Consider the following 15,848-nt stretch of genomic DNA (forward strand, 5'->3'; position numbering starts at 1 on the left):
AGGCAATCTTTTTTTCTGTTTTTATATGGCATTATTGAAAACTTGTTTATTTTAAAAACTTTCATCATATTTGACTGGCATTTTAAATCATTTGACTACAGGAAAGCTATAGATTTTTGCATAGTGTTGGTTTTCTGCAAGGAAAATGCTTACACAACTGAATCTATAGTTTATCAGCTCTGAGTAAAATAACGTTATAAAATTTGAATGATTCGTTAAGCAGGATAAAAGGGAAAATTAAAGGCCACATATGGTGTATTTTAGCATGAAGCGCTCGCCCTTCCTCAGTCAGTTCAGTGCTAGCCAGTTCCTGAGTCTGATTCCGTTTGCATTTGGCTTTGAGATGGTTGTACCTTTTGTATTAACTTAATGAGACATATCAGTCTTTATGTTTGAAACTATCACAACTTCAGTTTTTCTACTTAATAAAAATGATGACTGAAAAAAAAAGGAAGCCAGTGACTGGGAGAAGACACCGATGGTTGAGAAAATAGAAATGTTTATTGCAGCACTCTCTATTGGGAGTGGGGATGGGTATTGTAAAATTGTCATTGAGAAATGGTTTGTCTATATTGCTGCTTGCCTAACTTTGTCCTGATTCCTTATGGATTAATCACTGCCTCAGTGAGTCAGTGTTCTGGTTAGCTGATTCTTCTTTGGTTGTTTTTGTGCCTGTTCATACAAGAGAGAACAGTAAAATTGCTTACTTGATAGTCTTCCAAACTACCTTCTGGGTTTTTTTTCCCCCTCAAGTTACCCAATCTCAGAAGCATTTTACACAGTCATTGCAGTGTATGTCTAACAGGCTGACCAGGAAGCTCTTTGAGCAGCTTGTTTCTAAAGGAGCAAGAAGGAAAATTGAGTCACCTGTGCAGTCTTGAGCCCCACAGCCAGTTACCTTAGACTGTAAATGAACAATAGATTCCTGAGAATATATGAAATGTTTTGTCCTGAGTAGTATTTTAGATTCCAATTGCTGTTAATTTTGTCTTTGTTAAATAAAATATAATCAAATACATTATTTTTTACTCTCTAAAATTAACGTGAAATTTATTGTGAATGTCTTCTGGATATACTAGTATATAATACCATAGCTTCTATTGTATCTTGCCCTATTTTTCCCCTAGTGATTCGTTATTCCCACTCACTGTGTGGCCTCTGAAATTTTGATTGTAGAATCATTGGAGCAGAACTGCGGCCCAATATTTGTCTAGCATGGTCTGGAGAGATGCCTAATAAATAGATAGAATTCTGTTCTCATGGGGTGTGTGCCTTACCTCTGATTTCCGCATTGTACTTCTCATAATTTACAAACTAAATTGTATGATGAATTAATTTGAAGTAAAAATAAGGATTGCAGTTTTGTCTAGAATAGGGATTCTTAGTCTCTGTGACTAAACATTGGTAAACCTGGATTTTTTTTTTTTTTGGTGTAGATGTAATAAAGAGGTTTTTTTTTTTTAAACATTTGAGCATGTTAAAACATTAACACTCAAATATTGATTGTTCTGTTAGATATATGAGCAAATAGATTTTTTATTTTTTAAGGTGTTTTTATGAATTACTGAGGGGTTTCTTGGGTTTTTTTTACCTTTTCAAAATTGTACTTGACACATGTGGAAGATCATTTGGCTTTGAGGCTTTCTTGTTACTTTATTACTTTTTAAAAAGACTTTGGATTCCTTAATAAAAAAATCTTAGGCTAGTGGTCCTGTTCCTGAACTGCTAAGCTCTTGATCCTGCACCCTGCCTGTATAAATACTGGCTTAACAATTAATGGACATGCACTTTTTTGTACTTGTGCTCATATCACATTGGTAGTCCTACTCATAAATTAATGGTTAAAAAAAGCAGTTATTTCTGAAAATTTTAGCATGTATTCTTTCTCAATTAAAGTGAACATATGAGAAGTCTTGGATAATTAATAGATAAAAGGCAGTGCTTGCCTTATAGCCTTCATTTGTAATCGTTGGTTATATGAAGGTATATACTGAATGATATGTAGTCTTGCTGTGTGACAGCATTTTCTATAATTAGTACTACTAAATATGAGGTGGACATTTCTGTAAAATGTAGACACTGCCAAATATAGTATAGCCAAGCAGTGGTGTATACCTAAGTTTCGTGTTAGTTTTTTTAATATCAGTTCAATAGAAAATAATTTTGCTTCCCCCCCAAAAAACCCGTTACTATAAATACTCCAGAAATGCATAAAATCTCAGTTTAAATTTACCTTCTCTTTTCCTCTTTCCCTACTTACCCTCTTTCAGGGTTATCTTTTCAGGGCTATTCAACAGATAGTGCTTGTACGCCCATAATAATTCCTACCCCAGCCTTGCTCAGCCTTCCACCACCTTTAAAGACAGAACAAAATAACAGGTTTTAATATGCTAAACTGTGTCTGAAAATCCCATTCAAATTCTTTCTTAAATTTCCTTTTCACATTATTTCTATCTACCACAACATAGGTAAGACTTGAATTCTGTATTTAATTGTTTTGAAACTTTGATGTAGAATGTCTAACAATTTTTTAGCACTTGTTGGTTCATTGCACATCTTCTTTATAAATGTTATTCTGTAGATTAAAAGAGACGCTGAGGAACGTAGTGGTGGTAATTTAAAAAAAAAAGTAGCAAAAGGGTGTTGGTAATCAGTATGTAAGCAAATGTTCTTACATATGTATGTGAAATACAGAGGAGTAGGTGCATGGACTATAGAGAATTACAATTCTCTAATTGTAAGGCATTTTGTGCATTTCTGGAGTATTTACAGTAATTCTCTCTAACTACAAAAGGTAACGTAACTTACTGAGAGGTTTTGATAACTAAGAAAGCTACCAATCCTACAGATAGAAATGGCTACAACTGTTAATGGTGTTAATTTATTTTTTTTAATGTTGCATTTACGAGTTACTAAATAATTTACTGACGATGTTCAGGAGAGCTTGCTGTCTGTTAGCGTTGTCATGCATTGTCATGTGTGCAATAGGAAATATTCACTCCATTACATTTTTTTAAATCTGTCTTGTGTTTTTTAGGCCTAAGGACTGTCTCCGATCTATTATGAAGAGAGTGAACCATAAAGATCCCCATGTAGCTATGCAAGCATTAACAGTAGGTTCTTTTTAATGTAGTGCTTTTCCTTCCTGAATAGTTATATTGCAAAAAATCTTCTCTGGGTTTTAATCTTTCTTTCTTTAGCTTCTAGGAGCATGTGTATCAAACTGTGGTAAAATCTTTCATTTAGAAGTCTGTTCAAGAGATTTTGCCAGTGAAGTAAGCAATGTGTTGAATAAGGTAATGTATTACATTGATTTATACAATTCATAGGAAAGCGAAATCAGACAGAGAATTGGGGTAATCTGAAAGTGGAATGGAATCTACTTTTAGAAGACTGGAAATTTGGTGGCAGGGGAAGGATACAAGATTACTGGGAAGATTGTGGCTGTGAAAAAGAACTTCCTGAATGCCACTTCACACTACAGTTACTTAGGTATTCTGTTTGGGGGAGGTGGGGTGTGTGCGTTAATTTATAAATATACAAATTCATTTTCACATTAAATAACAGCAATGAAACACTAAATACAGATGTGGTGAAATGGAGATAATACAGGGCTTTCATATAACCTTGTTTTACATTATTTTGGGCCTAGTACATATTGTACTAGTACAAACACAATGCTGGTGTACTATTCTCCATTTCTAATAAACATACTCCTTACTGATACACTTGACTTCAAAATAAACTGTCTATGTAGTTTATATTGACAGTAACATGAAATTGTTTGAAATTAAGGAATTAAGAACAGATTCCTACATTATATAACTAGTTTCTACTGTTCTTGCAGGGTCATCCAAAAGTTTGTGAAAAGCTGAAAGCCCTTATGGTAGAATGGACTGATGAATTCAAGAATGACCCACAGCTTAGTTTAATATCTGCTATGATAAAAAATCTTAAGGAGCAAGGAGTTACTTTCCCAGCTATTGGTTCACAGGTATATTAAATTTTGTGGTTGTTCTTAAAGGGTATCACAAATTCTTTTTATCCTCAGTTCTGTATTTTACAGTTTGTAGTCTTGAATTCTATAATGTGTTTGGCAAACAAAATGAAATCTCTCTTGTCTTAATAAAACATTCCTTTGAGGGGTGAAATGCTGTGATTTACTTTAGATTTTTATATTGCAGATGAATAGAAATCCAAATGGTGAACTTAATGTGTTGTCAGTTTTTCATTGAATTTGTTTTTACATCTTTCACTTTTGGCTAGGCTGCTGAACAGGCAAAAGCGAGTCCAGCTCTAGTTGCCAAAGATCCTGGTACAGTAGCCAACAAAAAGGAAGAGGAGGATTTAGCTAAAGGTGAGTGCATTTACTTGCTGACCTGATGAATATATTGGTAAATATCAAGTAAAGCAGGAACAAATGTTTTGCTTCCTTCCTGTATGTGAGTAGTATATTTATGGATTGTGGTTATGATTTCTCTTCCTTTCTTTTTGTACCCTTACTGGAGGGTTAGAGATTAAAACTATTCTATGGGTAAAAAATATGAAAAATTCCTGGTTTTTACTTTTTTTCCTTTGCCAAACTGAAACAACACAGTAAAAAATCTGCAACATCTCATGTTAAGGACATGCTTCACTATAGAAATGTTTGATACAAGTTCTGCAGTTGGATTTTCCCTCTTCCTGGGGCAAGTGAAGCACGTTCATTCGCAATTTAAATATTTGATGGAAGGAGAAAATAAGGATTATAGTACAAGTTGTATGCAAAGTATTTTGGGTATATTACTTTAAACTTTTATTCCTTTGAATACTGCTTCTGTAGTATACTTTAAGGCTTTGATTGCTGTAAGCATAAGTGGCTGTTAAATATATCACTGCAGTCCCAATAAACAAAACTAGGATGGTTTCTTTTGACTTACTGTTGTACTAAGGTATATTTAAAGGTCATTTAATGATCCGATACCAGACATGTGTGAAGAGTTATTCTTAGAGTGGTTTAATCTTTATGGTCTAGATACTGTTTTTTGAGGTCAAACTTCAGCAATGTAAAGGCATCAAATGTTAGCCCTTGTACGTAGTATGGCTTTGGGCTTAAAGTTGTAACAATGGCTGTTTGCTATACGAGTGAAGTTCTTGCGCTAGTAGTTGGTGGATGTTTGCAATTTCTCATCTTTGATAGGAATTTTTTTTGTTTAGCTATTATCTAATATAACTGATTTATTTAAGTTGCCATTAGTGACTGAGCACTGGCACAGCTTGCCCAGGGAGGTTGTGGAGTCTCCATCCTTGGAGATATTCAAAAGCCATCTGGACATATCCTGAGCAGCCAGCTCTAGGTGACCCTGCTTGAGCAGGGGAGTGGACAAGATGACCTCCAGAGGTGTCCTCCAACCTCAACCAATCTGTGCGATTCTCTGGTTCTGTGAATTCAAGCTAAAGACTCCTGATCTAACAGAGAAAGAATGTGTACCTGAAGAGCTCTATGTTTTTAATGTTTCAAGCAATCTGGAAAAGTTCACCATCATGTATATGCTAGTAAGAATGTAAATACTTTACATCAGCTCAAGGTAATAACAGTAATATAATAATAAAAAATGGATGACTTCTCTGAGTTATCCCGTTTGTACTTAAGTGCTATTTATTCATCCTGTCCATGTTGAAAGCCTCAGTAAATCTATGGGCAGAATCGTGCTCTCTAGTTGTAAAACATCTTTTTGCTTTTTACCATTATTTCTAAGTGAAAGGCAGAAGTTTATTATGATGCAACAGGAATGGAATTATATTAAAAGTTTTCACAGAGTTAAATTTTCATATCATTCAACACATTTTTATAGGGAATTTTCATGTGAATAACTCTTCTTTTGTAGCTATTGAACTGTCACTAAAAGAACAAAGGCAACAACAAACAACGCTTTCCAGTTTGTATCCGAGCACCTCAAATCTTTTAACAAATCACAAACATGAGGGCCGAAAGGTTCGTGCAATCTATGATTTTGAGGCTGCTGAAGACAACGAATTAACTTTTAAAGCTGGAGAACTTATAACTATCCTTGATGACAGGTAATTTGTATACAACGCCTACTAGAAGTATATTAGACTGTAAAAATCAATTGGGAATGATCATATCTTCTATGTAGAAGCATACGTTGAAATACAATTGCAATAAAATATATTTACATATTAAATACTTTATTTAGTTATCTGCTAGATTTTTTACATACAAATGTAATTGCATAAAGATTCTTGTATAAAGATTTCTGTGTATATACAAATTGTATTTATGTACAAGTAATATGTAAATGCCTTGTACAGTGCAATTCTTAGGAAAATTCAATGTAAATATGGGTTTTTTTAATGTATGGGGTTTGTAATTATTTTTTTTATCTTCAGTGATCCAAATTGGTGGAAAGGTGAAACTCATCAGGGAATAGGATTGTTTCCATCTAATTTTGTAACAGCTGATCTTTCTGCTGAGCCAGAAATGAGTAAGTAACATTATATTTATGTATATATGTTAAGCCTTGCCATGGCCCAAGGGATATTTCTGTAGTGATTTCCTTTCCCTTATGATGGAGTTCAGTTGCAAGTTAATGTGATACTTGAAGTAAAACTGAGGAGCTCTTGCTGTGCTCTCAAAAACAACAGTCATGTCTTTATGTGTTAGACCAAGGTTGCTCAAGCTGGCATCTGCTGAAACATATGATGCTGTGTACTGCTGGCTTTGTCAGTAGCTTCCTTGAGACTCATTTAACAACTCCATTGACACCTAGATAAATGTAGGCAACAGCAGTTTTTTACCAAATTGCCTTTTTGCCTGGTTGCAATGGTACATATCTAATCAAAGAAAAACTAAAGGCCCCTGGGCAGATAGGAGGTGGAGACAGATTACCACCGTTCAGACAATTCAAGAAACCTACATACTGTAGGTATGTATGTGTGCATAATGGAAGGAGTTTTTTCCCTGCATACTGTTTATCTTCTTGTATCTATTTATATCAGTCTAACCTACTCTAAATATTTAATAAAAATATTAAATATTAGACAAGGTTTTAAGATTCTAGAACGGATTTCTGTAAATCTGATGGGTTTGCAAGATTGATCTCCTGTGATCTCAATACGAGTGTGCCAAAGGTATGAAGAGGTCAGCAGAATTACATGCTGTAGGAGTCATCTGTTCTATGTTAAGACTAACTGATAAGAGTAGTATGAGAAGAGTAGTATTTGGCAGCTTTTTTGTTGTGGCCTCCACTACAGAGGAGTGAGATGCTTCTGCGGATACTATTTGATGGAGAAGGAATAGCAAGATTTGAGAACTTTCTATTCCATACTTTGCTCTGGAGAAAAGAAGGCTCCAGTTTGTCATAGGTGATTTTACCAGTTTTCTCTTAAACCTGACTCATTAGCCCTGTTTCTTCCAATCACTCTCTCTTAGTCTGTTTTCCTGATGACTTATTAATAAGTATGTTATGTGCAGGGAGACTAAGATAAAGACAATTACTTGCTAGAACATGTTTCTATTGACCTTGTGTGAACTGATGTCTTTTTTAATGCAATTTACAGATTTGTTTAAGAAAATTGTTTACGTCTATGGAGACGTTTTTGGCCTTTGAATGTCAACAAAATTTTAATTTTTAAAATTTTCACAGTAGATGTTTCAAATGCAAAGAACTTAGGCAACATGCTAGCTGTATAACATTTATGTAATTGTTTTGTTTATTTTTATTTTGTAAAATAAAGTCTGCCTGTTTATCTTACAGTGAAAGCTGAGAAGAAAACAGTGCAGTTCAGTGATGAAGTTCAAGTAGAGACAATAGAACCTGAGCCTGAACCAGTTTATATTGATGAAGTAAGCATGATGAAAGTACTGATTTTTCAACTGCTGGTACATTTAAATGTGTGACGTTTAACCCTTTCATACTATACTTAAAAACAATTTGAGATATCAGGAGAACATAATCAAAAGAGAATGGGAAACAAAAGTTGATGTAATTTAAAAAAAAAGAAGAATCTGCAGTATTCTAATTTGTTCATGTGTCTTGAAGTTCTTAGGAATTTCTGAAACTGAATTTGGAAACTGCATTCCATTTAGGGCCCTATTCCTATTGTACAGCTGTTCACCTCCAAACTAGAAGCTTGGTGTGGAGTGACGCATTTGCTTTCAAGTTTTGCTTTAAGTACTTCAGGATACCTCAGAGATACCCATCTTGAATACTATCTTAGATTTATTTCCAGTATAACCACCACTGTCTTCCCCCAGTCTGAAAGATTTCTTTCCTTCCCTGAAAACTGTGAGCTTTTTGTTGCTCTAAGTAATATTTAGTAAGATTCGTATAACGTCACCGCAGTGATTCTGCAAGGTTCCCAGGAACTCTCAGCCCAGGATGTTTTTCCCCTGCCTTTCTTTTTTTTCTTTTTTCTTTTTTCTTTTTTCTTCTTTTTTTTTCTTTTTTCTTTTTTTTTTCTTTTTTCTTTTCCCTTTTCTCCCTTTTCTCCCTTTTCTCCCTTTTCTCCCTTTTCTCCCTTTTCTCCCTTTTCTCCCTTTTCTCCCTTTTCTCCCTTTTCTCCCTTTTCTCCCTTTTCTCCCTTTTCTCCCTTTTCTCCCTTTTCTCCCTTTTCTCCCTTTTCTCCCTTTTCTCCCTTTTCTCCCTTTTCTCCCTTTTCTCCCTTTTCTCCCTTTTCTCCCTTTTCTCCCTTTTCTCCCTTTTCTCCCTTTTCTCCCTTTTCTCCCTTTTCTCCCTTTTCTCCCTTTTCTCCCTTTTCTCCCTTTTCTCCCTTTTCTCCCTTTTCTCCCTTTTCTCCCTTTTCTCCCTTTTCTCCCTTTTCTCCCTTTTCTCCCTTTTCTCCCTTTTCTCCCTTTTCTCCCTTTTCTCCCTTTTCTCCCTTTTCTCCCTTTTCTCCCTTTTCTCCCTTTTCTCCCTTTTCTCCCTTTTCTCCCTTTTCTCCCTTTTCTCCCTTTTCTCCCTTTTCTCCCTTTTCTCCCTTTTCTCCCTTTTCTCCCTTTTCTCCCTTTTCTCCCTTTTCTCCCTTTTCTCCCTTTTCTCCCTTTTCTCCCTTTTCTCCCTTTTCTCCCTTTTCTCCCTTTTCTCCCTTTTCTCCCTTTTCTCCCTTTTCTCCCTTTTCTCCCTTTTCTCCCTTTTCTCCCTTTTCTCCCTTTTCTCCCTTTTCTCCCTTTTCTCCCTTTTCTCCCTTTTCTCCCTTTTCTCCCTTTTCTCCCTTTTCTCCCTTTTCTCCCTTTTCTCCCTTTTTTTTTCCCTTTTTTCCCTTTTTTCCCTTTCCTTCCCAGGGGGCTTAGAATTGTTCTCTATAGAATTTTTCCCTTTTTCTCTCATGACCTTCCATTTCTTTCTCGACTAGGGTTCTGTCTTTGTTTTTTGAAATGAAAAATCAGTTACTGCCTTCCTAAAGTCCTATTTAACTCCTGCCTCAAATACTCTTCCTCCCAAGAGATATTAGTTTGTAATCTGCTGAAATAGCTTATCTCAGGCCTGCCTTGAGGTGCCTTCCAGCTTTTGTCTTCTGTGATTCCATGTTGCTTTATGTTTTAGTGTCTTGTTTTGTTTTTAAAATTACCATAGTATAATTTTTAAGGAAGTAGTTCATTTGGCTTCTTCCTGCCTTTCCTGGAGGAAAAGGCAGGAAAAAACATGGTTTTAGTTTTCCGCTTTGATACAACCTATATAACTCTGGCCTGTTAAAGGCTATTTATTTCATAGCATTCAGCTAAAAAGTGATTTTTAATCATTTACATGTAATGTTTGGTTAAGCAATATAGTTCACTCAAAGACATACTTTTCAAAGAGTTTATGCCTGTTAATTTTCTACCCTTTGGTATTTTTGTAAATGGGTTGCACTTAAACTAGTTAATTAAAGATGACTTATTCTGAAGTCAACCGTGCAACTGCTCCAAACATAATCTTAAAAAAACCCTTTCATATATATTAGTAATGGCATTGCTCATGTGCTGATAGGCCTCATACACTTACAAAATGCAAGGTAGTTTTTCAGTGAATTTGGTTTTAAGCACCCATTTCTTTTTAAAGTACTCTCTCAATGTATTCTGTCAAAACATTTCCACTAATTCCACTAGGTGGTAGTATTGCATATGTAATAACTAGAATGGAAAAATAGAAACTGCTCAAAAAATACTATTTAGAAGGACTTTTAGGAATAAAGGGGTATTCTGCACGTTCCACTTGTTACTACTAATAATTTTTATCGTTTGGCTTTTCTTTGTTCAAGCATCATCATTCCTGTAAAGTAGCACGTATGATTTGTATTTTCTTAAAGTTAGTCTAGGTGATTTCCAAGTCCCAAGAGATCCAAAAGGCTGTTGTAAATAGCTGATTTGATTTACTATCCTGAAAGTGTGAAGTCTTCCCCCCTACATATGCCCTAATTACGCAATTTGTGTTCTAGGATAAAATGGACCAACTCTTACAGATGTTACAAAGTGCGGATCCATCTGATGACCAGCCAGACCTCCCAGAATTGCTTCATCTTGAGGGTAAGAAAATCTTATGAGGTTTTTTGTTGTTTTCCTCTCTAGTAATTCCCTATATCAAAACAAATTGAAACTAAGCTGAAACTACTTCAGCTTCATGTGCACACCACAAGCATGCCTCAGGAAAGTGCCTGAGCCGTAATTGTCTTCTCACTTCCTGTTTCCCACATCTAAGAGACCAAAGTGCAAAATTTTGACTTAAAACAAGCCCACTCCTCTCTCAAGGAAACTATATTCTATATTCTTTTCCTTTTCAAGACCCAGGAATATTAATTAAATCTTATTCATCCATTTTTTTTTCCCTTCATAGAGTAGCACAGCATGAGTTGCAAAAGGAGTGTAAGGAAGATTCCAGAGGAGGAAGCAGAAATACTGCTGAGGTTTAGAATAGACCTGTGGGTGTCCCACATGCTTTTCACTTGCATGTGTATTTCTATAGGACTTTAATATTAACGAATACCTTATACAGTGCTACAAATTGGACTAGTCCTTCAGATGCAAATTATTCAGACTACCTCTTCGAAGAGGCATTATAGACCATTCTACCTGGGTTGATAGATGCAGCAAAATTTTTGGAAGGGAACTTTGGAGAAGGAAGTAAACTTACCCATTATGAGACAGAACATTGACTTAAACTGACAATTCAGATAGGACCATACTTTAAGAAAATGGCATATTCCAGATCTATCTAGAATTTAATCAGGAAAAAGTGCATAAGCTTGCAAGCTTTTGGATATCTCTGATCTTTTCACACCCATCTGGTTCATCATACCTGTTAAATGAATCCTGTTTTACGAACCATACATCAGTGACATGTCTGCACGTATTCTAGTTCCACTAAAGCTAAAGAGGGGTGAAAAGAAACATAATGGTTTTATTCTTTCAAGTGCCAAATATAGTTATAGATGCTGTTGTCTAAGAAGCGGATTGCCTATATCTGGTCCAGGACAGAGGCAAAGAAATTAAAGGTATGCTTGTCAACCAACCTCCAGATATGGCTTACATTAGGATCTCCTTTCAAAATGCATTGTGTGATCATTAGAACAATGCTGAATTTTGTATTAAACCATGGAACTGCTCCTAGAATCTGAATCTGTAGTGTAGTCAGATGATCACTCCCCAGCTATCTACAAGAGCATTTGCCAAACATATGGCTGCGTATAGTTCTACAATGCCATATTCAAGACTGTACTGGCTCAACAGTCAGGTAGGCCTTGGGTACCTACTATTTTTGGCATAGGTTCTGGGAATTTTGTTATAGATGTGTGTTGGATCTTGGGTTCCTACCAGTGGTGGCAGGTGCTGATCAACATTTGACAAAAAACCACTTTGTTTTCTTCTGCCACCCAGATGTCCAGTCACAAATGTCTTTAAATTGGAGAGCTCACCACAACACTTTCAGGAGCCCAGGGTTTGTGGTTGGCAGCAGTGCAGGCATCATGTTAGTGTACAGACATCCAAGCAATCCTTGTCATGCCTTTTACCACGCTTTGTGTTATACATAAAAATAGGCAGAACTTACACCAGGTTTTACATCTTTTCCTAGCATTTCTACCAGTGCGTTACTGATCCCAGGTTCAAAAAAGCAAATGGGTGCCTTTCATACAACTCCTCTTTCACCTGCAGTTGCCTTCAAGGAACACATCAGTGATGCCCTTTAATCCATCATGGCTTTCAGGACCTTCTGCGTCTCTAATTTGGGGAAAATGGGAGTGAAGACAGCGTTCCAGAGCTGCTTATAATGCATTTAGGTTATCTTTGATGCCTGAATCTTTTTTTCTCAGCTCTCAGTTTGAATGTTGTGTGGCTCTTGGGATTAAACACATCTCTTGATTAGTAAATAGTTCATTGCTTGGATAAGTGGGCGCATTTTGCATTCTGGAGTAGGGTTAAACTGTAGTATCCCCTTTCAGCTTCCTTGTCTGTTTATTTTACATTTGACAAACTCTGTCTTTCTATTAGTTAACTGTGGTTTGCTTGGCAATTATATGAACCCCATGCCCTTGTGCTGAAAGTTGGCGGGGGGTGCATTTTTGTTTATTTTAATGCTTTTCCATTCTACTTCTGATAAGTTTTTGTGTTGGTTTTTGCACGTGTTAGTGGTTTGAAAAAGCCCCCTTCCCCCAATTAGGATTCTAGTGAGATAGCAATGTGCTGTTAGTGCAGATGATTTGAATCATTGCAACCTGTTTTCCCCTTCATTGTTTACATAGATAGTCTTTTTGTAGTAATGTTAGTTGAGCACATGATCTAGGTTACAGTGGCAAATTTTCTTCCTTGAAGAAGAGACCACCTTTCAGATTTACCTGAACTTTTTAATGCAAAATAGTTTCAGCTTTACACTTCCTGGATGTTAAATGTATTTTGTTTCGCTGTATTTTTATTTTCTTTTTAAAATGTACTTTTAAAACTGTACCACTACTGAAAACCTCAGCTGGATCTCATTCTTAAATTGTTCATGACACTACCTCTGTTACTATAACTTTTTTGGCATACAGATTATAGTAATGATTTAAAAAAAAATTGGATTAGCATCTACACATTTCTATCTGATAATTTTTTTTAAAGCTGCTTTCTGATTTGCAGTATGAAAATCTTTATTACTCTGATATATTTTAATGTCTTTCTATTCTAGCAATGTGCCACCAGATGGGACCTCTCATAGATGAAAAGTTGGAAGATATAGACAGGTAAAAAAAGCCAAATGTTTGGACTCAAATTAAGATTCATTCTTAGAAATACCAATGTTGTTACTTAATGATATCTTAATCATTTCTGTGAATACTGGCAAAGAAAATAGGTGTATTTATTAGTAGCTTCTCATCTGGGAGGAGGTCTGAAGGGTTTTTTCCCCAATCACATAATATTTTACAGCATTGTACCGTTTGACATTCTGGCATTTGTCAGGCATCACTTCACAGGTAGAAAGAATATGTTGCTTATATTTTCTAGGAAACATTCAGAACTTTCAGAGCTCAATGTTAAAGCAATGGAGGCTCTTTCTTTGTATAACAAATTGGTGAATGAAGATCCAATGTATTCCATGTATGCAAAACTACAAAACCAACAGTATTATATGCAGTCATCCGGTGTTTCTGGCTCTCAGGTATGTATGTAACCTTTAATAGCCATTGACGTTATCAAGCACATACCGAGCTATGGTTGATTTCTTATAAATTATTAGTGATAAGAAGTTTTTCACATGAGCTAACTTTTTTACAAAACTTGCTCAAATATTTTTTTTACAGTATATTTCTCTACATTACTAAAATAAATATATACTGATGTATAAAGTGTAGTGGAGCATGTTGATTGCAAATAATAATTTATTTCCTACTTCTGCCCTTCTGTTCCTGCCCCCCTCGCCCCGAGTTGGAAACCTCTTTTTATGATCTTTGTTACCATAATGCTAGGTTAAAATCATCTTGCTCCCTCAGAGATAATCTCAAATGAAAGAGTAGTGTCTTCTCTCAACACAGTATATAAAAACAAATATTGTCAGTTTTCAGCTGCAAGCTTTGGATATTCTCCATTTGCAGGTTCTAACACTTTTAGTTCTTTTCTGTTCAGTTCTTTTTGATCAAGGAAAAAGCCCATCCTGTGCTTTGAATTGCATATAAAATTAAAAATTAAAGCTGCCAGGGCTTTGCATAGTGGGTCAAAGAAAGTAAAGAACCACAGGAGTACAATTCCTGTTTAAGATTATGCCCTCCCCACACTAAAATCAATCTCTTCTTTTAGTTTCCTTTTTTTCGAAAAATCAGTAGAGAGCATTTAGCATTTAAATTACTGAGGTTAAAAATTATAATTATTTCATGGCAGCGTTTCCATGCAATTGACTTATCTCTGAGTAGGTCTTTTGGCTTATTCATATACTATGGTATTTTTAAAAGGACTTTTAAACATTTAAATGTTTAATTCCATAGTATAATGCACACTTGCTGTATTCTTTTCCTGTTTATAGCAATATTTAACATTTCAAACTGTTTTTTCAATAATTTACCTGCTTTTTGAGTGAGTAAAAAAAAATTCAAGCCGACTTATTAATACCTACGCAGTATTATATTAAACATTGAAGCAGATTTAGTTCTTTTAGCGTCCTACAAATATGTACTTTTTTCCAGTGTCCTTTAAAGAAAAGGTTGTATGTTTTTGCAGTGTCATTAAGAGGAACATTGTCTTCCCTTCATATGTGATAAGCAATCATATATGACTCTCAAATAATTTTAATGTTTTATAAATGGGCATGTTTCTGGGTCTTTTTAAAGGGAAAAACTGGATTTTGGGGTAAAGATGAGCCAGTATAAAGTTCTGAAAAGTTAGGAGGTCTCATGCCTTTGCTGCCTTCTAAAATTCTTTTGTGATATTGATATGCCTTCTATGAATATGTCATCTGAGATTCATGGATCTTAAGATAGAAGAGCTGTATATCATAAACTAACATGAACTCAGTTGTGCATAAGACCTGATAATTTCTTCTAATAATTTTTGTTAAGCCAAATAATTCATGATTGAACAAAAGCATAGGGTTTAGAAATTTAGTCTTGATTTAGAATACAGTTGACACATTTACTAGCAAGCTTTTCCTCTAGTTAGTTGTAAAACATTACCTTATTTTCAGTTGAAATTTTCTTAAGACCTCTTTTTCCCTTCTGCCCTGCTCAAAAAATTTTACAATGGCAGTCTCAACAGTTACATTAAATCATAGGTTAACTAACGACACGAAAATAATACGTTATTGGCTTTCCATTTTAACGATTCTACTTAGTGAAAGTTATCTGGGCATCAAAAAGTATTCTGGTTCGGACTGCTCTTTGTTCCATGATTTAAATCCTTTGGTATTTTCATTCAAAAGTAGAAGCTCTTAATTAGCATGAGTGATAATCATTAAAATAAAATTTGGAATACAAGTTTTCCAGTAAACTATTTGACCTTTTTAGTACTGATGCCTGAGGTTAGAAATGTAAACAGCGTTCTTTGAAAATCTGGTAATTTTTTCGTACTGCAACACTTAGTAGAAGACAATCAGTTGCTTTCTATTAAAACATCTGTAATAAAAGGTTTGAGAGGCTGTTTTTAAGTTCTAAAGTCAGATATTAACTACCAAATTTTCTTGCATTTTATTTTTAATATTCCTTTATTTAACTTCCTAGGTTTATCCAGGGCAACCTCAAAGTAATGCATATTTGGTGGCAGGGAGTGCACAGATGGGCCATATTCAAGGCTATAATCTTCCTCCTGAACAACTCTCCTCTCTCAGCCAAGGCACAGTTACTCCATCTGCCAGCTCAGTACTGCCTGGTCAGCCTGCACAGACGTCTTACACAAAGTAATTTTAAATATTTTC

At 35.2% G+C, this 15,848-nt stretch overlaps 1 protein-coding gene across 4 annotated transcripts in view; it reads left to right on the forward strand.

Annotated features, from left to right (window-relative positions):
* Nucleotides 1-15,848, forward strand: part of STAM (signal transducing adaptor molecule) — a 38,008-nt gene that overhangs the window by 15,805 nt on the left and 6,355 nt on the right. For 3 of the 4 annotated variants that reach the window (XM_075143887.1, XM_075143890.1, XM_075143889.1), the window contains 11 exons: nt 3,038-3,113; nt 3,201-3,296; nt 3,848-3,994; nt 4,267-4,357; nt 5,868-6,060; nt 6,391-6,485; nt 7,758-7,846; nt 10,417-10,504; nt 13,137-13,191; nt 13,454-13,607; nt 15,655-15,830. In XM_075143887.1, the coding sequence (XP_074999988.1) occupies nt 3,038-3,113; nt 3,201-3,296; nt 3,848-3,994; nt 4,267-4,357; nt 5,868-6,060; nt 6,391-6,485; nt 7,758-7,846; nt 10,417-10,504; nt 13,137-13,191; nt 13,454-13,607; nt 15,655-15,830 (1,260 nt within the window). The remainder of the gene's footprint in view (nt 1-3,037; nt 3,114-3,200; nt 3,297-3,847; nt 3,995-4,266; nt 4,358-5,867; nt 6,061-6,390; nt 6,486-7,757; nt 7,847-10,416; nt 10,505-13,136; nt 13,192-13,453; nt 13,608-15,654; nt 15,831-15,848) is intronic. The other variant, XM_075143888.1, reaches the window with a different exon arrangement.

Source organism: Calonectris borealis, chromosome 2 (assembly GCF_964195595.1).
Source record: "Calonectris borealis chromosome 2, bCalBor7.hap1.2, whole genome shotgun sequence".
In the NCBI taxonomy this organism is placed as follows: Eukaryota; Metazoa; Chordata; class Aves; order Procellariiformes; family Procellariidae; genus Calonectris; species Calonectris borealis.